The sequence below is a fragment of the Dasypus novemcinctus genome, chromosome 1 (genome assembly GCF_030445035.2).
Source record: "Dasypus novemcinctus isolate mDasNov1 chromosome 1, mDasNov1.1.hap2, whole genome shotgun sequence".
NCBI classification, from domain to species: domain Eukaryota; kingdom Metazoa; phylum Chordata; class Mammalia; order Cingulata; family Dasypodidae; genus Dasypus; species Dasypus novemcinctus.
Genome location: NC_080673.1, coordinates 108454291 through 108481073, shown reverse-complemented (window position 1 = coordinate 108481073; position 26783 = coordinate 108454291). Strand labels below are relative to the sequence as shown.

The following is a 26783-nucleotide window of genomic DNA, read 5'->3' as shown; positions in this document are numbered from 1 at the left end:
TGTTGCTCAAATGCTAAAGCAGCTTGAATAGATTGTGGTGGGTTCAGAGACCCAGTCAGAGTATAATTCTAGTTCCTGGCCCTCAGTGTCAGTATTATTTACCAATGTGAGAGGCATTAGATCAAGTGACATTCTTGTGGACACCTGTTTTTAACACAACGAGTTGCAGTTGCAGCCTTGATATTTTCAATATCGAATATTGTGATCTGGCAAACTCTGAAAAGTGTAAGATTTATTTTATAATTTATATTATTTGTTTTCCACATATTTATTTTCTGAATATTTCAGATTTTCAAAAACTTTTCTTCTAAATAAGGGAAAACTAAGGCAAATTTTGTGTTTCATTTTTATTATTTTTTAGCAGTTAATTGTTTTTGGATAACCTCAGAAACCTGAATCTCTGAATGTTACTACTTTAATTGGTTATCTAGTTATAGAACACATTTAACTTTAAATCCCATAGATAATTTTGTTTGGGTCTGATAATTTTTGAAGTTCTGATCTATTTGAATCTTGAAAAGTTTCTGGATATTTGGCCTAAATTTCATCATCTAGACTTTACTTTGACTTGTTACTTGCCTTTGACAAATAAGTGTGAAATTACATTTTAGAAAATTCAGCTGAAGTTTTAAAGTTTGCTATGGAATGTTTCCAACTCAATTATAAGAGTTACTATTTCTGTGACTTTCATATTTATGCATAGGTTGACTGTTGGAGTGCTAGTACAATAGGGAAAGCATAGAAAGTCAGACTAATGTAGCCAAAATCATGTTTTAGTTTCCCTGATACAATTGTGCTTTATGAAAACTCTAACTTATTTCTTGACTGTTGCATCTTATGGCGTTAAAATCTTTTGACCATTTATGTTACAGAGTTACCTGAACCATTGAGTTTAGCTTCTTAGAGTCATTGTGAAAGAAGAGATTTATGGTGCTTGAATTTCTTCTTTGATATAGAATACTTAAAAAAGTAACCACTTCAGTATTATTGTTTGCCTGCAGTGTAGCACCAGCATAACTACTTTCAGTCAACCCATTGTTATTCCAGTGAGAGAATTTTAACATAATTGATTTGGTGTTTGCCCAGTGATTTTTCAAACTTTTCTCCTAAAAAGGTCTTTGTTGGGTCACCCCAGAGAAAGGCAAGCATGGTTATCTCACCATCTACTTCAGTCTCTGAGCACTTCCTTATTAATAGGTTTTATTTATTTTCCTTGCTGTTTAAGATTTTACTTGAGAATAAAAGGTTTTCCAGCTGAATGTTAGCCCCTGAATTTAAGGAAACAATCAATAATATAGACCTAGATTTATTAACAAGGATATATTAAAGCTGTAATATAATTTTATTTACATGATGTATTTATTCTAGTGAAAAACTGGAAAGAACATAAATGCTAGAACCTATATAATGTAATATTATGGTGCCATTAAAATGCTGTTTTCAGATAATTTAATGTTTTCAGATGTTTAATGTGTTTGTAACTTGTGCCCAATGTTGTGCTAAGAATTTTACCTACATTCTCATTTAATTCTCATAGCAATTCTTTGATAGAATTACTATTAATACCTCCATTTCACAGATGAGGAAATCTGGGCACAGAGAAGTTATATTTTTGCCTCAAGTCACATAGCTAGTAAATGGAAGAACCTGAATTTGAGCCCAGGTCTGTCTAACTTTAGATTTTATTCATGTATTCAACTGCCACTACGTCGGAAAATGTTTAATAATATTAAGATGAAAAATTAAATATAAAACTGAATATTAAAGTATAATTTCAATTTTTTATAATGAAATACATGCCAATATACATATTACTGTATGATAATAAAGACAGCTGTTTTTGTATTTTGTTTTTTTTAATTTATTTTTTTATTTCTTTCTCTCCCCTTCCCCTCCCCCCCCCCCCCCCCCCAGTTGTCTGCTCTCTCTGTCCATTCGCTGTATGTTCTTCTGTGACCACTTCTATCCTTATCAGTGGCACCGGGATACTGTGTTTCTCTCTCTCTCTCTCTTTTTTTTTTTTTTTTTAAAGATTTATTTATTTAATTCCTGCCCCCCCCCCCCCCGCCATTGTCTGTTGTCTGTGTCTATTTGCTGCGTCTTGTTTCTTTGTCCGCTTCTTTTGTCGTCAGCGGCACAGGAAGTGTGTGCGGCGCCATTCCTGGGCAGGCTGCACTTTCTTTTGCACTGGGCGGCTCTCCTCACGGGCGCACTCCTTGCGCGTGGGGCTCCCCTACACGGGGACACCCCTGCGGGGCAGGGCACTCCTTGCGTGCTTCAGCACTGTGCATGGGCCAGCTCCACACAGGTCAGGGAGGCCCAGGGTTTGAACCGCAGACCTCCCATGTGGTAGGCGGATGCCCTATCCATTGGGCCAAGTCCGCTTCTCAAGACAGCTGGGTTTTGAACATGCTTGGTGTAATGTCAAGGACTTTATGAGTATTATTTTACTAGATCTTTAAAATAACCCCCATGAAATTGATGTTATTGTTATGCCCACATATAGATGAGAATACTTAGGCTTATATTAATTTCCCATAGTAGTAGATCTGGTTAAATGGCAGAACCAGGGCTGGAACCCAGGTCTCTTTGATTCTAAAACATATTCATTCATTCATTAAATATTTATTAGGTCATACTAGGTTCCACTCTAAAAGCAGAAAAATGACCAAAAGGAACTATACAAAATATTATTATAATACCTGCATAATTGGATTTGATGCAGTGTTTATTTTCTTTTATTAATATAGGTCATTTTTAGCTAAGTTTTTTTTTTAGGCAAAAAAATGTATGCCAACAGAATATAGTAATAACTGTTAACTTTATTAAATGATAGGGGGAGCTTAAGCAAATCTACCATAACTTAAGACTGTGGCAGTGTACTTCATAAGGAGTGTATAGTGAGAAAGGACAGGATAGATTATAGATAGCTTGACCAGTTCTTACCTGCCCCTTAAAATGACTCTGTACCACCTACATGTATTCTTAGATTTTACTTTTCCAAATTCTCATCTAATTCAGGAATCTACTCCTTCTCTAAGCAAACACTTATTGAGTATTTTCTGTGCATTTGACTTTGAGCACCACTGTCACAGAAATCAAAGACTCCCTCCCCTTAAGGAGGTCTACAATCTAGTGGAAAATGAAAATAAAATCAACAGCCAAATTAATATATAAGTCTAATACAGATGCATCTAAGATCTTTTCGATGAAAGGAGGAGAGGTGGGGATAATCTAGCTTCAACAAATCAATTTTTTTTTTTATAGGAATGACAAGCAACAAGGTTATATAGTCTACTTCTCAAATAAATACTTTTGTACAACAAATATTCACTGAAAATTTATGTGCAAATCACCAAACTAGTATCATGGGTCTATAATGATTAAGACTCAGTCCTTGTTTGCGTGTATTTTATCATCTGATAGAAGCTATGACCTTGGCACAGGTAATCATAATGTAGTAATGTAAATGTCTTAAGAGAGATATGCAGTATTATAATAATATAAAGGAGAAAGAGACATCTGTAATAGGGAGCCCTTTATCATAGTACTTAGGAAAAGTCATGAGATATCTAGAGTTTTAAACTGCCACAGTTGTAAAATTGAAAATTAATCTTGCCCCAGAAGATTATTAGTGGGAGGCCATTTTTGTAATTTCAGTATCTACATATCCTGGCCTTTCAGTTCTCTGATAACCTCTAATTTTAGTGATACCTCTACCCAATTTCTGCCACCAACTTTCATAGTCATATCCGAGACCTTGTCTTTACCAATAATTACATTTCCTTCATAATATCAATTCTAAGCATCCCACTCTACTTCAAGAATCACTGCCTATTCTTAGGATTTGGAGTTGTCCTGGGTGGTACCCCAGGGACAATTGCCAGATGTTGTATGTCCTCCCATGGCCCACTGGATGGAACGTGGGAAAGTGTGGGCTATGGTGTGGAACACGGGACTTGGGGTGCAGCGATGCCCGGAGATGTACTCACCAGATGCAATGGATGTGTCATGATGATGGGGGAGAGTGTTATTGGGGGGTGGCAGTGGTGGGGTTAGGTCGGTGGGGGCGAATGGGGACCTCATGTTTTTTTAATGTAATATCTTTTAAAAAAATGAATAAATTGAGTAGAATTTGGAAAAAAAAAAAAGAATCACTGCCTATATTCCCCTCTCTCTAATACCGCAGCTTCAACAATCCTTTGACAATCACCCCTGCCAGCAACCTCTGATCCACTGGTCCAAATACCTTTTCACTGTCCCTCTGGTCCTAATGTTCTCACTTTCCTTCTTATCCAGCCTTAATTCCATAGTCCATCATTATATCTACTCCCTTACATATATCTTCTGTTCCTTTCCACAACTCTCACTTCATCGTATTCACTTGTCAAAACCACTAACCTATATAAAATCAACTCTTGGTCTATGCTGTGCCTACACCTCAACAGGATATATGTAGCTAGGGGAAAACCCACAACCATACCAGTGAGTCTCGTTTTAAATACGTGGTTATTAAATCTGACTGTGTTCTTAATAGTGACAGGGTTTGCTGGATATTTCTCTAGTAGATTTACTTTACCACTTAGAAAGCTATTTCATACTTTCATTCTCATTCTCACTTATTGCTTTCATTCTTATCACTTAGGAAAGGGAAGCAATAGAAGAGAACTCCTACACAGCATCTACTCATCTGAATGCAACTGTTCCCGTATATTCAACTTCTCTCCTGTATTATGGATTAAATGTCTGTCTAATATGTAAGGCCTGTCTTTCCTCTTGGGCACTAAATCCCATCCCCTCTTGCCTTGTCAAAGTCATTTATCCAGCAATTCCACCTTCTGTCTCCTACATCATCAATGTTTCCTTTTCTATTGGATTTTCCTATTAGCTTATAATTATGCTGTTGTTTGCCCCCATTTCTCTCCTCTTTACAGAAAATTCCTATATTCCTTGTTTGTGCTTCCTTTAATTCCTCTCTTCTCTTCATCTAATGTACTTTAGTTAGGCTTTTATTTAATACTCCACCAAAATTCCTCCTATCAGTGTTTTGGTGACCTAGATATTGCTAAATCTCATGATAAATTCTCATTCCTCATCATACTTGACCTATTAGCAGTTTCGAATATAGTACTTATTCAGTGTGAACAGCCTTTTAGTTGGGGACATTTTTTAAAAACAACCAGAGTTAATTGTTTAACATTAGGACATCCTGAAATGGCAGATAATAGTTAGGATAAATAATAAGTTAACAGAAAGCTTAAAAAGAAAAGCTGGGGTGTGGGGGGTGGGATGAAATGTCCAAAGGGGACTTTGAAAAGCTCGAGCATATTCCTGAGAATCTAGAAGGTGATGTGGATGTGTAAGGCTGTGTGCATACTTAACAAAGAACCCTAAGCTCTCCCTTCTGACTCATCTTGACACTCTGCTCAAGAAGGAAGTGAAGGCCAGGAGGACTAGTAATGTGCCTGGCTGAGTGTGGAAAATGTATCCCAACGTGCACACACAGCCTTTCAACAAAGATGGGAGATACATAGGTTCCAGGCATTTAAGGAAATATCTGTCCACTCATTAGCTGACCAGTAAAATAACTGAGCAGGTCCTTAGAGTTTTCCTTGACTACTCTCATACTCCATATATGATTAGTTAGCAAATTGTTTTAACTCTAACTTCTAAATATATCCAATATCTGAATACTTCACCATTACTGTCTACTATAACCACCATGATCCAAACTACTGTCATCGCTTACCTGAGAAAATAGTTATTTACTACTAATTTTTCTGCTTTTGTCCTTGTTTCCTACCAGTCTAATATTAGCTATAGTCGTCCTGAAAAAACATAAATCAGATCATGTCACTGTTTTTTTCAAAAGCTTCTTATGGTTCCACTCTTGGTAGAAGACAAAATCCTCAAAATGGCTGAAAGACCCTACACAGCCCTACCCCTATTTGCCCACCTCATTATTTAGATGACTTTATTGCTTACTAATTCCCCTTATTTACCTCAATTCCTAACACTCTTATCATTTTTGCTGTTTCTTGAACATCACAGACACCTTCATCAGGCCCTGTGCTCTGCTGCTTGCTATTGCCTTTGCCTGGATTCTCTTCCTTTGGGTATTTGCATTCATTCAGCTCCTTTAGAACTTTCTTATGTATCAAGGTGACCCTGTCTTCCCTGTTTAAATCTGCCCCCTCCCCCCCACTCCCACATACATATACATTCTCCTTATCTCCCCTCCTCGCTTTAATTTTCTCAGCACTTATCAAACATACCATATATTTAATTATTTATTTTCATGCTCTCCCACATTAGAATATAATTTCCATGTGATCTAGGGCTTTTTTCAGCTTTGTTCCATGCTGTATCCCCTGTACAGTGCCTGCACGTATCATTGCAATTAGTAAATATTCGTTCAGTTGATAAATGAACTTTATAAAAATATTAGTATTGCCAAGTTGAAATTGTGTCCCAGTTATTTAACTTGTCTTATTATAAAGTCACAGTGCTCCTGCTTTGCTGATTTTTTGTAATTTCAGTACAAAAACTGACTATAATTGTCTCCAGTAGATTTAAAAAATTATCAATTTGTATTACCTTCCTTAGAGTGTTTCCTTTTTTTCCCACTGTTACGTTTAGACTCATTTTAACTGTGTTTTATTCTTGAGGAACAAGTTCTTTATCTTTAAAATATAAAACTACAATTGGCTTCAGAACCCATTAAATGCAGTATTTTGTTGTACATAAAGATGATTCTTGATGAAAGTAGAACCATATTTTTTTTACATTCCAAATTGGAAAGTTGAGGATAATCTATTGGAAATAAAGAATTAAGGGTGTCAAAAATGTGTTACCACATTTTAGGAAGGATTGTTAATATTTCTAATTTAGAGTGTTTAAAATCTTGAAAGAGAGACACTTTCATTTTCTCTTGCTCTCTCTCTTCCTTCATGTGACTGTCTTTGTGAACATGTGGGTATATATTTTCTCCTAATTATCTTTTCCGTTTCACTCTGTTCCTCTAGTTGTGTTTTTCTGTTTTTCTTGAACACTTTGCTCATGCCAGGTACTTCTTAAAAGTTTACCGTGATATGAAGGTGGTTTGTAATTTTTAGAATTTATAAGATATAATTAAATAGAATATCAGATTCCATTTTCATTTTTGAGCACATAAATTGTTTTTATATGGCTTTGATAAGCTTTTGTTTTTAACTTCTGATGTGATAACTTGTGGTAAAACAATTTTTAATCTTTTAGGTTTTGGAGTATTCTAACTTTACAGTTTATCAGCCACATGATCTTAAGACAGTTGACTGACTACTCTGTTTTCTTCATCTATATCATAGAGTTTATTTCACCACTGAGGGTTATTGTGAGAATTAAATAACAAAGAGAAACAAGCAGTGAGCATTTGATTTTGAAGCTAAATCCGTGTTAGGTTATACCTTTTGAAATTTGCAATTCTTTCAGTTTTCTATTTATAAGCCCGCCCCCCCCAGCCCCCCCCCCCCCCAAACCCTTGCTTGGCATTCCTCCTTTCCTTTCCTTAATGTTTTTTTCCTGGAATGAATCTCATAAAAGATAAGCAGGGTAAAAAGTTGCATGATGAAATTTCCTTTCTTAGCCAATCACATGCTTTAACTCTCTCCCCTCTCTTCATTTGTCAGTCAGCAGGTATTAGTAAGGGCTCATAGGTACAGAGTGCTGGAAGAGGTAGTTGAATACTTAATTCCACTTTGCAGTTATGCAGGCCTTTCATTCCAGTTCAGTCAGATGAAACCCAGTCCTACCTGGAACAAGAAGAACTCTTTCAGTGTTAATCCTGTGTTAATGAATTTGTTAAATTAGTCTTTACTGACACAGAGACAAAAGTACTTTGTTATAAGTAAGAGATTTTATTGTTTAATCTATATATAACTTTAAGGACATCGATGGGGAAAGGTGCACTTATAGCACAGCCAGGGAATATATATGCCCAGTATTTACACTGCACGTGTATGTTTAAGGAAGGAGAGCTATCATGAGCAAGGGTAATTTTAAACACATTTTTTAAAGGTGAAGAAATGTCTTTACTGTTTTAGAGTGCTTTTAAAAAAAAACATTTATTTATTTATTTATTTATTCCTCTTCCCCCACCCCCACCCTGGTTGTCTGTTCTCTGTGTCTTTTTGCTGCGTCGTCTTTGTCCGCTTCTGCTGTTGTGAGTGGCACCGGAATCTGTGTTTCTTTTTTGTTGCGTCATCTTGTGTCAGCTCTCCGTGTGGATGACACCATTCTTAGGCAGGCTGCACTTTCTTTTGCACTGAGCGGCTCTCCTTATGGGGTGCACTCCTTGGCGCGTGGGACTCCCCTACGCGGGGACACCCCTGCATGGCAGGGCACTCCTTGCATGCATCAGCACTGCGCATGGGCCAGCTCCACACCAGTCAAGGAGGCCCGGGGTTTGAACCGTGGACCTCCCATTTGGTAGACGGACACCCTAACCACTGGGCCAAGTCCGTTTCTCTGAAGTGTTTTTGTTATTCTTTGATACAGGAACTAATGAAATAATTTCAAGTTATCCTTTCAATATTGTATTCTAATTTATTTATAATGACCTTATTTCAGAAAGCTTTCAAAAAATCTTCTAAATTATAAAAGGAGGCATAAGAAGAATGAAAATCACAGATAGGACCATTAAAAAAGAAGCTGAAGAAGCTAGCATTGAGACTGGACAGTACTTAAAGTAATGACCTACATAGTTTTGCCTATATTTAGACTATAACTTTGGCTTTAAGCCTACGAGTAGTCATCACCAAAAAATAGTTTTGAAATTTACTATACAATAATGTAAAAATAAGCTTGTTGCTCAGGAGGAGTAAAACTATTCTTGTTACAAAAACCTGATAGGAATTTCTCCAGGAGTCCATGTGAAGATGACCCTGTGAGATGTAACATACAACACTCTCAACAGCAGTTTGCAGGAAGAGCAAGGGTGAATTTCAAAGAGCTCTTTTCTATAATTGCTGTCAGTTTAGACTGATAGAATCACATCAAGCACTGTTTATAAAAAATAATTCTGTGGAGTGAGTCAGGCCCAGTATTCTGTGATTTTCAGAACCCAATTCTCTGTTGAACTTACTCGATCTCAGTACATACTTAAGAATATCTAGAATCAGTTCCTTAATGTCTTTTTGGTCTCAGATGAACTTTGTTAAATATCCAGTAGCACTGTGTTCCAGAAATAAAGCCCTTCTCTTTATTCATGGTGCATACTAACATTTACACTTGTACAGAATATAGAGCTTGAGGATGGCTTGACTACTTTTGAAAACTCAGGTGCCAAAAAAGGATCCTGCCATCAGAGACCATACATCCTTATGGATGAATTAAAGATGTGTGTGCCCCAATAAAAAATACACCATAGTAGAGTTGTTTTATCTTTTTAGATTTTTTTGTTTTTATTTCTCTCCCCCCCAGTTGTCTGCTCTCTGTGTCCATTCACTGTGTGTTCTTCTGTGACCACTTCTGTCCTTATCTGCCCTGAGAATGTGTGTTTCTTTTTGTTGCATCATCTTGTTGTGTCAGCTCTCCATGTGTGCGGTGCCATTCTTGGGCAGGCTGCACTTTCTTTCCCACTGGGCGGCTCTCCTTACGGGATGCACTCCTTGGGCATGGGGCTCCCCTATGCAGGGGGACACCCCTGCGTGGCAGGGCACTCCTTGCACACATCAGCACTGCGCATGGGCCAGCTCCACACGGGTCAAGGAGGCCCGGGGTTTGAACTGCGGACCTCCCATGTGGTAGGCAGACGCCTATCCATTGGGCCAAGTCCACTTCCCTAGAGTAGTTTTTATTCTCCTTTAATGTCCAGACAAATGGTAGCCATAAAACCCCAAAGTTCTACCATACACTGTGTTATGGTCGCAGGAAATTTACTCTGGAAGAGGTTTTAAGTATGTATATAACCAGATATCCATCTGGTAGAAAAGTTCAGAGAAGTCACAGAACCTTTTCTGGCTTTGAGCCCTATGACTTTCTGGTTTATCTTTGTAGGTAAACTGCTTGTCAAATATATACTGAGAAAATGGAATGAAGGAACTTGTTGACTGGGACTGTTATTCATAAACCAGTTAAAAAGAGAGGGACAACTTACCAAAAGTAATATATCTGGGTGCAGAATAGGTAATTCTTTTTTTCTGGCAGGAATAAAAGATACTCCTTATTAGTGATCACAAAATACTAATACCCTGATTTTTTTAAAAATAATAAACTACTTATCTCAGAGGCTAAGAGAGGTACATGTCCTAGCTTTTACAAAATCATATTATATCATTAAGAAACAAATTAACAAGAATTGGGGCTAGAAAATACCCATTTATACCCACAGAAAAATGTGCCTTTCTATTTTCCTGACTCTTTCAGAGTTAGGTGCTGGTTCTGAATAAACATCAATGTTATTAGCAAGGAATTTACTAATGGAAGATAGTTATTGAATAAAGTTTGTTATTGTCAAAGTTTTTTTTAAAAATTAGTGACTTTTGTTATATTTATTGTGACCTTTCCTGTTAATAATCTGCTTAGAAGTCAGGTGTCTGAGTGCTTACTAACAATTGCCATATGGTCACTCCGTGATGATAATTGATGGTAATGAAATCAAAGGCAGAATATCAATGCCTAGAGCAGCATTCAAGGAATTAGGAGACTAGAGCAGCATTCAAGGAATTAGGAAACTAGAGCAGCATTCAAGGAATTAGGAAATTCAGTTTCTAACCTTGGTTCAGTCAGTGATTTTATAATATTAGTCATATCTTTTGAACACTTTATCTCAGCTTCTCCATCTTTAAAACTGAGTTTGTAATAACTGTCCTGGTCTGTCTCAACAACAATGTTGCATGGGCAAATTAGATAAGTACAAAAGTGCCTTGGAGGTAAAGCCACTCTATGAATAAAAATTTGTGTGTTGTAGCTACTGAAAAGTATGTTGCAAAGGCTAGATTGGTTAATCTCCACAGGCCTCATGACTAGATAAGGCTTCATAATGGATTCCTGTCAAGCAAACCAAACCCTATTATCAGTTCATGACTCTGTAGTATTTAATGGGAAAAAAATCTCTTACAAACATTTTTATCTTGATAAGAATGTACATTAAAAATCAGTCATGTGTAAATTAAATAAAACTTCCTTTCTTCCTTTCAAGTAGCTTCAAACAATCCATAATATTCAATTTACAGTTTCTATAGCCACTCACAGGGGGTGAGGTTTGAGTTGTTAATAAAGTTGAGAAAATAAGTACATGAAACAATATGTGGGAATGAAAAATTGAGTAAAATATTTTCTTGGGTAATAAATATTTTTAAAACTTTGACGTACCAAACTGAGATTTTTCTTTATTTATAAAGATATTAAGCGCTGATATCTGGCTAAACCATATATGTTTTTCTAGTTCCTTCAGTTTCTGTCACAGTTAACATCTAACCATAACCAATCATAATCATCACGCAGACAGAGTCACTCACTTCCTATGATATAGATGAAGAAAATAGAGAAGTTAGCCAATTTTCTTAAGAGAATATGGCTGATAAACTGTAAAATTAGAATCCTTCTAGACCTAGCCACTACAGATTAAAAATTGTTTTACCGAAAGTTACTGCATCAGTAGAAGGTAGAAACAAAAGCTTACCAAACTACATGCTCAAAAATGGAATCTGGGGAAACGGACTTTGGCCCAGTGGTTAGGGCGTCCATCTACCACATGGGAGGTCCGCGGTTCAAACCCCGGACCTCCTTGACCCGTGTGGAGCTGGCCCGTGCGCAGTGCTGATGCGCGCAAGGAGTGCCCTGCCACGCAGGGGTGTCCCCCGCGTAGGGGAGCCCCACGTGCAAGGAGTGCGCCCCGTAAGGAGAGCCGCCCAGCGCGAAGGAGGGAGCAGCCTGCCCAGGAATGGCGCCGCCCACACTTCCCGTGCCGCTCACGGACAACAGAAGCGGACAAAGAAACAAGACGCAGCAAAAAGACACAGAAAACAGACAACCGGGGGAGGGGAGGGGAATTAAATAAATAAAAATAAATCTTAAAAAAAAAAAAAAAAGGAATCTGATATTCTATTTAATTTATATCATAGAAATACCTACTACCATGTCCCCTGAAGACAAAAAAACGGGGGGAGAAATGACCTTTCTTGAAAGAATCCTTTAAGTGCTTTTTCCTCTTTTCTCTTCACATAAATGCACAGAGAGTGCCTATGTAAATTTATAGCACACAGTGTTCAGTCCTTTGAGAAGGAGAATTGAGCAGGTATTTTATTGAATATTGCATAAAAGAGGTCTTATCCGAGCATATTTTACAAACTTTTATTCCTGAGCCAAATTGATTTATTTTCTTCTGGTAGGGGTCCATTCCTGGTTGCACTGGGGAAATCTTGGCACCCAGAAGAATTTAACTGTGCTCACTGCAAAAATACTATGGCTTGCATTGGTTTTGTAGAGGAGAAGGGAGCCCTGTATTGTGAGCTGTGCTATGAGAAATTCTTTGCTCCTGAATGTGGTCGATGCCAAAAGAAGATCCTTGGGGTAAGTATTGGAAACCTTTTTGAGTACATATTTTTTTTGAGTAGAATATTTTTGTTATGAAACTGTCCTGTCATCTTTTTAAAATTTTCTTCTTTTATTCCTTTGCTCCTTTAGTCACTATTTATTATGAAGTAAAACTAAATAGATCTCTTGCATAGTGTATCAGATTTGTGGGGTTAAGATGTCTTTGACTTTGTCTTACTGAGTGCTAACTTGATAAAAGTCTAGCTACTATGGGGAAAATATAAGTTAGTGTGGATGTCTTAATTCAACAGGACACTGTTTGCTCAGGAATAAAGAGGTTGTACAGGACCACACACATCAGAGTTCTCTGAACTGACACCTTTACTATTTTGAATTAAATTCTATAGCTTTTTAAAGACAGATCTCATGAAATATAAAAACATGAGGCTTATAAATGTTTTTCTTGAATACATGCAATGTTTAAAAATGTAACCTCAGTTTTATGTGAGTACATATTCAAAATTATTTTTCACACCACACCTTTTTTTGGTTGTTTTTTAGTTTTGTTTTGTTTTTGCAAAAAGGAAGTAATTTGGAAATCAGATACATAAATGAATGAGTGAAGAATTTTGTGTTCTGGAATACCAAGTTTGCAATTATGAAGTAAGGGTTAATCTAACTCCCATTAGTACTTGGATATTTCCTGTATGTGATCAGGAAGTGGAATTTGATTTTAGAAGCAACCAGATTGCCCGGTCTCGTGCAAAAGTTGGAAGTGGCATTGCCATATTCTAATACAATATGACATATAATAATGAAACTTCAATTCATATCAATTGAGAGAAAAGTTAATATGAACTATTGAGTACTCTTAATTTTAGGCACCTGTTTATATGGGTCTAAAACATTGAGAACCCTTAAAAATTATCTATGTACCTCCTGAAATATTTCATATCATTAATCTGTACTATATTTGGAGGGATGAGCAAATGGTTCATCTTGGACCTTCCCAGATGATGTCAAATCTTTAATTAGTAGAATGTACACTAATACTATATAAGTCTATAAATGTGTTCTATAAATTCTAGGATAATTAATAAAATAAGGTCAGGTAAGCATCTTAGAACCAAATAAGTTCTAGAAAAGGAAATCTTATTACTTTAGCCAGAAAGTTCTCTAAAGAATAGATTCTCTGTATTGCATTTTAGTTGTTTGATTACCTATTAAAGATAGGTGATGTGTCTTAAGAATGGAAAGGGAAGTGTATTCTTGGAAGCCTTATGCAGTCAGTGATTTGGTTCAATGTACATTTGCTATAATGAACCAGGGCATTTTCTATGGTCAATAATTCATCCTATATTATTTTCTTTTATTTGACAGTATATTTTATTATAAAAGAAAATACTTTCACTCTGGAAAAATTAGAAAATATAAAAAATATAAAGAATAAAAGTTAGTGACCTATGTATATTTACCAACCCTAGATAATCAGTATTAACTTGATGATGAATTTTCTTCCTTCTTGCTGTTTATAAGTAATTTATTTACAAAACTGTAACCATACTTTATGAGTAGTATACTCTTTTTTGTGATGAATATTATGGAGAGAAAAAAATTCCATGTTACTGTTTGTCAAAAATAAGATTTTTTTAATGGTTCCATCTCTTTCTCTCAGTCCAGGCTTGAGTTTAACTCCCAAAAAACTTCTTTTCTAAATAAAATCTGACCTACATATGTAATACTTGGTATATTTAACCATAGGACCATTGTTGACTAGAATCCATTTTTTTTTTTCTTTTTAAAATTTGCTTTTTATTTTTTTTCTCCCCTTAACTGCCCTTCCCCCTCCCCCCCGCCCCTGCCCCCAGTTGTCTGCTCTCTTTTTCCATTCACTGTGTGTTCTTCTGTGACCACTTCTGTCCTTATCAGCGGCACCGGGAATCTGTGTTTCTTTTTGTTGCGTCATCTTGCTGTGTCAACTCTCCGTGTGTGTGGCACCATTCTTGGGCAGGCTGCACTTTCTTTCATGCTGGCGGCTCTCCTTAAGGGATACACTCCTTGCATGTGGGGCTCCCCTATGCAGTAGGGACACCCTGCACGGCAGGGCACTCCTTGTGTGCATCAGCACTGCGCATGGGCCAGCTCCACATGGGTCAAGGAGGCCCGGGGTTTGAACTGCGGACCTCCCATGCGGTAGGCGGATGCCCTATCCATTGGGCCAAGTCCACTTCCCAGAATCCATTCTTTATGGTTCACATTTTAGACATTTATGTAAGTGTGTGGTTGGTATAGTCCTCAGGTTACAGCTGATTTCCAAAACCCTAAAAACATGCAAAACTATTGGATTATACTGATTTTGTTATTGCTTCCATTAATGTGCCAGTGCATTTTTAGGTTTGTTTTAGTTTTAAAATACTTCCCTGTTATGCCATAACATTTTCAAGAAAATACTGTGAAACCTTTATAAATTAATCAATGTTTCCTGCCTCCCTTTGAAAGAAAGCACAATATATTGTAACAAACACTTATGAAATGCTTATTTTATCACATTTCTAATGTTTAGATAACACAGTAATCATTCTTTAAATAGTTTTGTTCTTGTCTATTTGTAAAAAACACATATTATAGTGAATTGTTTGAGATTATTTGTGACACTCTCCTTAAGAATCTCCTGTTACTTAGATGAAATGCTCAAGAAAAAAGCATGTGTATCTACTTTGTGTCAATTTTTAAAGGCTCTGTTGGTACAGCTGCTAGAATAAGCATTTATGTATTTATTGTCATCTTCCTTTACATCCTTTCTGTAACAGGAAGTCATCAATGCTTTGAAACAAACTTGGCATGTTTCCTGTTTTGTGTGTATAGCCTGTGGAAAACCTATTCGTAATAATGTTTTTCACTTAGAAGATGGTGAACCCTACTGTGAGAAAGGTAAGGTCATGAAGCCACTAGTTTCTTAACTATTAAATAAAGGTCAAACATTAATCCTTATGTTGCTATACAGTTGAAAGAAAATATTAGGCAAAGTAGTTTTCCTAATTATTTTGGGGATATTTATTTAATGTTACTCTAAATATATATAGCCAAACACTAAATAAACTTTTTAAAGTGACTTTTTTTTTTTTTTTTTTTTTTAAATATTTATTTATTTATTTAATTTCCCCCCTTCCCCTGGTTGTCTGTTCTTGGTGTCTATTTGCTGCGTCTTGTTTCTTTGTCCGCTTCTGTTGTCGTCAGCGGCACGGGAAGTGTGGGTGGTGCCATTCCTGGGCAGGCTGCTCTTTCTTTTCACGCTGGGCGGCTTTCCTCACGGGCGTACTCCTTGCGAGTGGGGCTCCCCCACGCGGGGACACCCTTGCGTGGCACGGCACTCCTTGCGCGCATCAGCGCTGCGCATGGCCAGCTCCACACGGGTCAAGGAGGCCCGGGGTTTGAACCACGGACCTCCCATATGGTAGACGGACGCCCTAACCACTGGGCCAAAGTCCGTTTCCCTAAAGTGACTTTTGTTTAAACAAATTTTCCCAACTTCATTATGAAAATTTAGCATGTGATCATTACTTAGTAGAAAAAAATAGTGTTTGAATCCCCATTTTTATAAATGGATATAAATTCTACCAAACTGTGTAGTTTAAAGCCATCACTTACACTATAGTGGTAAATTTTGAGTTGTTATAAACATGGAAGTGTTCACCTTATGAATATAATATTAATTTGCCATTTTAAGGAAACTACCTTGAAAATAAATTTAAAATCCTTTATTACTTTGAATAGGAGGACAATTCCAGCAAGAATTGCTCCCTAGGTAAAATTATTTTTAAGAAAAGAGGCTCTAAGGTCCTGTCTACTGTAGGTCCTGTCTTATTTTCTGAACTCTGAACACTTCCTTTTCCTTACCAAAGACTGTAAGCAAACTTTCATAACACTTATTAATATTGCTCTTAAATATTACTGCCACACATGCATGTTTCTAAAATATTTTTCTTTTATCATTCCTTCACTCATAAGTACTGCTTTCCTATTTCTGAGAGTTATTGTTGTTCTACCTTGAAATTCAAAGTATGATGCTAAAACTTCTTTCAGTATCAAGGTAGTCAAATTAAAGGAGCAGTCAGCTTCTAATCTGAGGCTGTATCAACATCACTCACCTCTTCTTTGCTCACTCAGTATTCTCTTTTCACCTTCCTTCTGGCTTCATAATTAGGACCAACCTGGATCTATTCCAGACTGTCCCAGGAAGCCCTGGAAATTCCAAAGAAGTACCCCATGTGCTATTTTGGGACAGATTGGCTACAGTCTTGATTCAACCAGAATGTATCACATTTTGGAATTCCACTTAATTTTCCTGAAGAAATATTTATTTGTATCTTTGTTTTGGAAGCTTAACAAGACATTTTTACTGAGTGGTAGGTAGCCAGAATACATATAAAACTGACATTGTCCTGTTTAATGTGTTCTTACAAATTATTTTTTAAGATCCCGGTGGAGTTGCAGATGTAGCTCACGTGGTTGAGCACCTGCTTCCCGTGTCTGAGGTCCCAGGTTTAATCCCCCATGCTTCCCTTAAAAACAAATAAATGAAAAAACCAACTCTCATTGGAAAGCAGATAATAGCTCAATGGTTGAGCACCTTATTCCCATGCACAGGGTCCTGGATTCAATCCCCAGAACCTCCTAAAAAAACAAACAAACAAAAAAAAAACCGATGAATTGCATACAGAAAGGGAATAATATTGTTGAAGATTTATTTAAATGTTTCTGATAAACTTAATATTCTTTTTTCTTTAACCTCCCAAACCTGTTATTAACTCTGTCTTCCCTATATCAATAAATGGCCCCATTATCCATTGGATTCTGCTCTTTCCCTTATTTTTAACTCATATCCAATCCCATTAGTAAATCCTAGCAGTTCTGCCTCTTCCACTGTATATTGAATCCATTGATTTCTCTCCTCCTCAACTTTCACCAATAAATTCCTTTGCCTGATATCATAACAAACTAAATGGGTATGTCTTCTGCCCTGTAATCCCCAAATAGAGCAGCTTCAGTAATATTTATAAAAATATGAATCATATCGTGCATAAAGTCTTTCATTGGCTTGCACTAGAATAAAAACTATTCTCCCATACCATGGCCTGCTTTGCAGCTTTATCTGTTCCCACCTTATCTTCTGCCATCCCCTTTGCTGTTTCTGAACATGCTAAGATCTTCCCTGTCTCAGAGCTTTTTGTTCTTGCTGTTTCTTCTAACTGGAATGTTCTTGCCCAGCTTTTTTGTGGTGCCTCCTCTTTTTCTTCAAGTGTCATACCAACCATTACCTTCTCAGAAAGGTGTTTCCTAACCATCCAATATAATACAGTGCCCCATCCACCCCCAACCCTATCCCCAGTTTTTCTATATCACAATTTTCTTTCCTTTATGGCAGTTATCACAATTGGAAATTATATATTATCATTTATTTTTAAAATACAGTAAATGGTGACATCCTGTTCTCATTGAGAATACAGGCGTCATGGGGAGAACAACATTTGTCTTCTTCATCACTGTACCCACCAGTGCCTGGAACACTTCTTGCACAAAATAGGACTCTAGATAGGTGTTTTAGTTTCATAGGCTGCTTAAAGCAAATCCATTAAAATTGTTCACCTTAAACAATGGAAATGTATTCACTTATTGTTAAAGTCTGGGAAAATGTCCAAATCAAGGCATCAAGGTGATGCTTTCTTCCCAGAGACCGGCTGCTGGCAATCCTTGACATCTCTGCCACATGGCAAGGCACATGGTGGTGTCTGCTGGTCTCTCCCTTCTCTTCCAGGTTTTGTTGCTTTCGGTTTTTTGCTTCTCTGGCTTTCTCTCTGTGGTATTTATGAAGAACTCTAGCAATAGGATTAAGATCCATCCTGTGTGAGGGCAGTCACATCAAAAGGTTTATTTACAATGGGTTCACACTCATAAGAATAGATGAACTTTAAATACATGTGTTTCTAGGGGTACACATATAGCCCCAAACCACCACAATAGGTACTGAGCAAATGGTGATAAGGAACTCAGGTTATTGAAGATTGCTAAGAAAGATGAATCAAGTTACAAATGATAGCCTACTTTCTCTTCCAGCCCAGGTTTAATTGAAAAATGTCAAAGCCAAAGGTTGAACCATGACTAGACACAGTAGTGAGTAGCTACATAAAAGGAAAGTAAAATGCTAATAACCAAATTTAGTAATAGCAGGAAAACATCTCATCAAAAATGCTTTCTCAGAAGAAAATCTTGCTAGTGTTTTAACACTGTAATCTTTGTCAGGTAAATGGTGTTCTCTGGCTAAGGATTTCTAGCATGAAATCATAACATTGAAAGGAAAATACAGAAAGAAAAATTGTAGCTAGTATTGTGATACAGTCCAGCTAAACTCTCTGCAGTGGCATTTATTCATGGAAGTTCCTTGTAACTTCTTTTTCTTCCATACAGAGTCATATACACATATATATGAAATTTGTCAGTAGTCAAACTTGTTTTTTAGGAGGTAAGCAGGCACTCAAACCACTGAGCTACCCCCACTCCCCATCAGACATTTATTCTTTTTTTTAATACTTAAAAAAAAAAAAAACAAGAACAACTTTAGATTACATAAATGTTACATAAAAATATATGCTCCACTCCCTACCCCTCCCACACTTTCCCACATTGACAGCATCCCTCATTAGTGTGATACATTTTTTACAATTGATAAACTCGTATTGGAGCATTGCCACTAAGTGTGGATTATAGTTTACATTAGAGTTTACACTCTGTCTCACACAATTTTGTAAGTTATGACAAAATGTATAATGGTGTGTATCCATCATTGCAGTGTCATTCAGTACAACTTCCAGTGTCCCAAAAATATCCCCATATTATACCTCTTTTTCCCTTTTCCTCCCCTCAGAATCTCCAGTAGCCACTACCTCCACATGAATGATGAAAGTTCTTCCTTTGTTAGAATCAGAATGTCACTATAGTAGAATACCAGTAAGTTTACTCTAGTGTATCATTCATTCCTCAATCCTCAGGATACTGGAATGGTGATTCCCACTCTGCCTATAATTGAAAGGGGGCTTATATCCCGTGGGACCGATTGGTGGGACTAATTTGCTTGCAGGTGCACAATCTCTCTGTTCCTTGGGATGGGCATTGTCCATCATCATTTCCTTGTTAGTTGTCCTGGGTGAATCTGATGAACTGGAGAGTAGGTATTGCAACTCTCTTGAGATTCAGGGCCCAACTGGCACATGGGCAGCCCAAAGATTTAAGTCTCTTGGACATACAGCTGTCAAGTCTAGTACTAACTATAAGTTCAAATAGAAGGAGCAGAAGAGCTTTGTGTAGGGAAACTACAAATGAGTTCAACTATGTCACACTGGGGAGTGAAAATTCCAAAGTAGGACCCACTTGCAGGGCACCAATCTTTGAGCTGTCTGCTCTGCCTGTAGTGTCTGAATGTTCTAGGGCCCTCAGGAGCCCCACTATTTGAGGCAATATTTACTGTGGCTGTCAAAGAGATCCTGCTGAAACGTGCATAAGCATAACCTCTGGAATGACCTCCCAATTCACTTTGAAATCTCTTGGCCATAAAAACTCATTTGTATTTACCTTTCCCCCCTTTTGGTCTAGGTCTTTTTCCAGGTGCATTGCTAGTTGGTGCTTGGTAGTAATCCCTCTGTGCCAGGGAGGCTCATCACCAGGAGTCATGTCCCACACCAGGGGGAATGGAGGGGGAAGGTAATGCATTTATATCCTGGAGTTTGGCTTAGAGTGGGGCTGCATTTGAGCAACAAGGAGGCTTTCAGGATGTAAGTCTTAGGCAACATATAAATACTAGGCTAAGTTTCAATTTCAAAAGAAAAGGTTCATAAGTACAGTCATCAGTATCAAGAGCCCATTGCAATGGTCTATCCTCCTTCACTTGGCACTGATATATTTATTAGTCACATTGTTGCTAGTGATGTGAAGTTTTTGAAAGTCACATCTACCAGTTTTTCAGGAATCTGTGTTGTTCTTCATGTATATTTCAATACTTACATAGTTGCAAAGAAGTGAGAGATATTATATGTAAAAATATAATAAAAATGTTGGATAAAAAACTTTTAATAAGGGAAACCTAAAATACACTAAACATGTATCATAAGCTGCCTATTACACTCTCTCCTGAAGGTGTTGTAGTTACTAGAATCTTTACCAGCTTTAAACACATATAGTATTGCTTACATATAGTAATAAACATGGTTTTGTAGTTTACCAAGTTTTTTCATGCTATCCCATTTAATTCTGATTTCATTGATGCTTTCTAGGAACTGTCTATAGTATATTTTGATTTGAAACCAAACACATAAAAAAGGCAAAGCTATATGGGTACATTTACAATAAAGGAATTTCTTAGTGCTGAGTGTGGACCAAGTATAAACATACCTACCATTTTTGTATTTTTAGTTGAGTTTAAGGAATATTTATTATGAGCTATCTAATATATGTAGGTCCTGTATTATTAGTCTTTGGAACACAAAGATGAAGAAAGATTACAGTGTCTTTCTTCTCTCAGGAACTTCTCAGTCTAGTAAGGGAATCAGATATGTAAACTTTCATAACATCTCTTTTAGTCATTAGATACTCTCTCTTTTATTTAGTAACTAAAAGGAACTTTAACCTGTACGTGGCTTTAGTCCTTGAAGTTGAAATTTTAAGCAACTTTGCTAATATTCCAAAAGCTGTTGTTATAATTTACATGAGTTGATTATTTACGGCCCTTTAAATATATAGATATAGATATGGATACATAGATATATAGATATATAGATACATTTTTAGGAGGTACCAGGGATTGAACTGAGACCTCACACATGCCAAACAGGCCATCAGCCACTGAGCCACACCAGCTGCACTGATGATATATTTTTAAAGTTGCCTTTAAAATAGGAGGTTCTTTATATCCCAGAATGATAACATTGACATAAGGTCTTACAAAATATTCTGATATGCAGCAAGTTTGGAGCTCAAAACAAAAAAGAAGTTTGCCTTCTGTGTAAATTATACCTCTTCAGATGTTCACTAAGGAGATTTGATGAGCGCATTAGGAGCTTTGTGATGTTTTAACTGTGTCTCTCCTCCAATACAGATTATTACGCTCTCTTTGGTACCATATGCCATGGATGTGAATTTCCCATAGAAGCTGGTGACATGTTTCTAGAAGCTCTGGGCTATACCTGGCATGATACTTGCTTTGTATGCTCAGTAAGTAAACTCTGTTTCCTAATTAAAGGAGCACTTACTTAGGAGTTCTGTTAAGTAATTAATAGAAATAACAGCTCTTGTGTCTTTCAGTCCTTCAAATCTAAACAAAAAATATTTTACAGTGATATTTGAAAGTTTATTACAATTTTTGCCACCTTTTTTCATTATTTGGCACACAATAAAATGCCTTTAGAGAAAATACTATTATTAATGTGGTTTTCTTTATTAGGAAAACTTACATATTTCTTAGTAAGATTCCTTCACTTTTTTTAACTTGATTTTATTGGAATTTAATAGGTTTTTTAAGTACTTAAAATAGAAATAAACAATTATAAAAATCTGTTGCTGAGTTAACAATGGGATTAAACTGTGTGTTGATCCATTTCCTTCCTTATCCATAGCCCACTAGTATTCTTTTTATTGGAACATTAAGCATGCAGTGAAATATTTACTTATTTAATTTGATATTTTATTAATATTTTTGGTTTTATTTTTTAATGCTAAGGATAGATTCAGAGATTAACATTAACATAAGATATGTCTGTGTGTATTTAGAAAGTAAATATCCAGTTAAAGGTGTTCTGTTCTGTCAATTGAAGTTACATGATTTCTTCAAACATTACCATTGAATCATTTCTTGTTTACCTCATCCACCTCTTACATTTTTTAAAACATATAAAACACAACTTTTAGCGTGTTTGCCTTTTCCTATTCTCTAATAGAGCTGCTTATCAGCGTTGTAATAACAAAGTTAGTAGGAAAAGCAAGAAGACATTAATGTGGATAGTTAACTGACTATATAATCATCCAGGAGCCAGATGCTGGCCAGGGTTTTTACTATAGGAAACAAACAAATTAAAAAGAAGCAGCAGGTTTATTATGCTTGTGTATTGTGGGAAGGATGGAGGCAGGCTAAAGTTGGGTTTGGAAAAGTTTGGCAAGCAATTGAATTGTGTATTCTTTCTGAATGCTTTGGTTCTCCAAAACAGCAAGCAGTTTTACAGCATTGATTGGAATTTGGGGAGAGCAGGTATACTTAATGTGACCTCTTTATTAATTTTTCATTATGACTAATTGCTTCTCTCCCAATAAAGAAAAATAATGATCAGTGACTTAAGCAAATTAGATTACATTCCAGGAAAAATTCATTGTTCATTGCTTTCCATAGATCACTTGAAATGTCATAGTAATTGTGAAATAATCAGGTATCTAATACCAGCCAATTAAAGTGCTTTGTTATATTATCCATAGGGGGTGGAAAAATCACCTTCTTTTTCTTAGGCATACTTGATAAAATAATTATATTCTCCTAAATAATGCTTCTTTTTCAGGTGTGTTGTGAAAGTTTGGAAGGTCAGACCTTTTTCTCCAAGAAAGACAAGCCACTTTGCAAGAAGCATGCTCATTCTGTGAATTTTTAAAAGTCAGCAGTTCAGGGGAAGAGAAGAAATTTGAAGAGAAAGGAGAATTAAAATTTATATTTATATGGAATTTTGAAAAATAATGGTGGCCTAAAGGGATAAATTCCAGCTTTAAAAACCAGTCTATGAGAAAGTATTTGGCTTCATAAAGTAAAGAAAAGAGACAGTTAGGCATTTTTAAAATACTTTTTTCCCTGTATTTTATGCCCAAGAAATAACTTTTATAAAAACCAATTTCCTGGTGAACTATTAAATTCATCTTAGAATAAATTAGTGAAGAATTAATTTTTAGCACAAGAACTGCAACTTCTATGTTAAAATATTTCCTTCTTTCCTTGTTAGGTGGTTATGAGTAAATCTGTAAAAGGTAATGAAAAATGCCTTAAGCTTTATCAAAAAGGGAATCATTATATTTTTAAAAACTAAGTGAATGTTCATCTCTAAAACACTCTAATAGGTGTTTTAACAGAATATATTAGAGTCAGCTTTTTAAAAATATGTATATATTTTTTTGTCTTTCATTTGATCATTCTGATAGGAGAGGCCAGATTTTTTTTTTCAAAATGTGTCATGCCAGAAAGAAAACACCCATTTCTCTCTCCCCCCGCAAATTTTTATAAATCTCAAATTTTTGCCTTTTATTAGAAGAACTATTTCTATTCATTGTGTATGCTTCATTACCAGTATTATTCAAATTCTGTTTGTTTCTCCTTCCCTCATGCTCAGAGCCAATTAAATAACTTTGGGCTCTGAAGTTAGTTTTTTCTCTCTCTTTAAAGAAATTAAGTAGAAAAGAATGTGGTTGGAAATTTATAGTAAATCATAGGATTGTACCAAAAAAAAAAAAAGTCGCCCCTTTCAGACAGTGAATCAGTTGGGTCAGTTTCAGAGTTTTGCTATTGACCAATGAAGGCACTCGTTTGTTTCTTTAATTCTACATTTAAAAAATAACTAGAAGACTGGCTCGGGGGTATGATAAAGTCTAGTTAGTTTAGTTGTTTTTTGTTGTTTTTGATAGTTCTCTCAATAACATGTAAACTATTTTAAGTGTAATCACAAGGTTTGGAGAGCTTTTATTCACAGAGGTTTGGTAGTGTTGGACAGGAAGACAAGTAGTTATTCCGATTGGCCCACTTGTTTTCCTGATTGGACAACATAATTATATATATAGCACATGGAGACACAGAAACAACTGTGGTAACATTATGGATTCTCTTGATAATTTCCCAGTGAGAAAACAGCTTGGCAATGGATGGGTTTTCTCTTGGTTTTCTTTTTTTTTCTGGAATGAATGAAAGCTTGTGATCCCACTAAATTATAATTTAAATTTGTTTGGTGTAAGGTGCTTTTAAAGTTGAGACAGAGATCTTCCTGCCCCATCACTCACTAAGGACTTCACTTCTATTGTGTGCATGTTTGTTAAAGAGGGAATTTTTTTAGGCTACATTATTTGTTTAACCTCCTTAAGAACTTTCAAGGCATCTGTCCTGAAATTTATGTTATATGCAGATAATCATTAGCTGGAGAAAAAGAATGGGAAAGAGGGGACCCAAGTGGCAAACTGAATGCTCCACCAATAGCAACCCCAAACTACCTCCTCAACCTACATCTTATAGGGAGGCAAGAAATTTCTTTTGAAATAAAGTGCTAAAACTGAATTATGCATTATTCTTCATTGGTGCTGAAGTCACCTATAGAAGACAACGTTGGCTATAGCATTGTCACATATCTTTATGTCAGTCTTTTGCATATATAATACAAAATAACCTGGTTTCATTTTGATTTCATGGAGATACTTTTGTTTAGTTTTGCCTTTTTAGATTATGTGTGGAGATAGTATTTGCTAAGTCAATGGCATTTGCATGTTTTCTTCAAAGTATTTTATTTGGCCTGGATTTCTTATAGAGTTATTATCTTATATTCATTAAGGATTTCATTTTTTAGGCCATTCATTCTACGTATTATTCGTGCAACCTGATGTTGTATTTCTCCAAATTTTATCCCCAAAAGCGTGGCATTGCTTCTTAATTTATCATTTTGTCTTTGTGCTTTGTCTCTTCTGTGGCAAAGCTCTATATCTGTTCTTAAAACAGTTAATCCTGTGAAATAAATATTGAACATTACCCAGAAGAATCTCTATATTTTCCATTGGGGAATGCCATACTTAATACATCAGCATTAATCTTTTAATAACTGGCAGAGCACTTTATTCTTCTGGTGAGCTCCCTGAATATTTATTTTTCTGATTATAAATATTCCATGTCAGTAGCATTTATTATTATTACCTCTTCAGTGTAGAGCGTTTACTTTTAGCCTAGTCTTTAGATGTATATTTTGGGATGCTGTAGTTGATATAACTCAGATTAAAATGATTCTGAAAAACTCCCCTACTTGGATTTCCCAATTTGAAAATTTTAGTTATAGGTTCACATTTATAGTACTTCTCTGAACTTACATGGACTGAATATTGCTTGCTGAAATAGCAACCTAAAAAGTATCCCCTCTGATTATGCTTATAGTAGGATTATCTTTATATTTGTGGATTCAGGCTACATTTAGAGCCTAAGACTAAAACCTTATCATTTGGGATGGTATAATTATCTACAACAAAAATGTATTCATGTTACCATTTTTAAACACCCTGTATTAGGACTACTTTGTTAGAAAGTAATTCCTTCCTTTTCCCCCAAAGTGAAAATTTAGCCTTACATTAACATTTTTTTAATATTAACATTTTGTGATATTTGGACTTTAATCATCCCTACTGAAAGGAGCGGCTTTTCAGACATAAGGGAAAGGAAAACATATACTGAATAGTTTTACACAAATCTATCCTGGCCTTAGTTTTTCCCCACTCCCCCAAATGTTTAAAGGTATTGGACTTGGATTCTCAATGTATCATTTGTCTTATCTATTAATCTTTATCTTCTGTTCTTTAAGTTTTTAAAGTTTGTATGTATCTATACTGTTTCGCTTTTGGATACATTTTCTAATTAAAAGTCACATGAGAAATATAATCAATAAAGTAATACCTTAATGTGCACATACTTAATAAATATATGCCTTCAGTGAAGTAGAAAAGCTCCCCTGGTTTTTCTTTTTGGGTGGTAAGTAGATTCCATTAAAAGTCACTTAACGAAAGCCATGTTCCGTAATCAGAGAATAGGATAAGATGTGATAGTGCTCAGAAGAATCCCATTGTTATGATATTTGCCTATCAGAATGCCCCAGAAACAAAACATTTGCAAAATTGTCACAGTTATTCTGATTTTATCCATTTTTGTGCTCTGCATGTAGAGTGTACACAATAAATGCTTGTTAATTAATCATTAAATAAGCCCTACTATTTTAAAAACGATTGCTGAAATTTATTGTCATCTGTCATATCTAGCTTTATATCATATCATATTCAACACACATAAACCATCATCTAAACCATCATCTGCGTTTTCACGTTCTGCATTAACCAGGGTAAGTCACTTCATGGTTAACCCCTAATCTCATTAGCTAATTACTTCATAACTAGGTAGGCTTACTTGTTTCTCATTTGTTGGTTCCAATAAGATATTTTTCCCAACTGTGTAA

At 35.9% G+C, this 26783-nt stretch overlaps 1 protein-coding gene across 11 annotated transcripts in view; it reads left to right on the top strand.

Annotated features, from left to right (window-relative positions):
- PDLIM5 (PDZ and LIM domain 5) overlaps positions 1 to 26553 on the top strand; it is a 235059-nt gene extending 208506 nt beyond the window's left edge. For all 11 annotated transcript variants that reach the window (XM_058295329.2, XM_058295348.2, XM_058295300.2 and 8 more), the window contains 4 exons: positions 12372 to 12552; positions 15327 to 15447; positions 21662 to 21777; positions 23109 to 26553. In XM_058295329.2, the coding sequence (XP_058151312.1) occupies positions 12372 to 12552; positions 15327 to 15447; positions 21662 to 21777; positions 23109 to 23198 (508 nt within the window). In that variant the 3' untranslated portion in view covers positions 23199 to 26553. The remainder of the gene's footprint in view (positions 1 to 12371; positions 12553 to 15326; positions 15448 to 21661; positions 21778 to 23108) is intronic.
- The last annotated feature ends 230 nt before the right edge of the window (positions 26554 to 26783 follow it).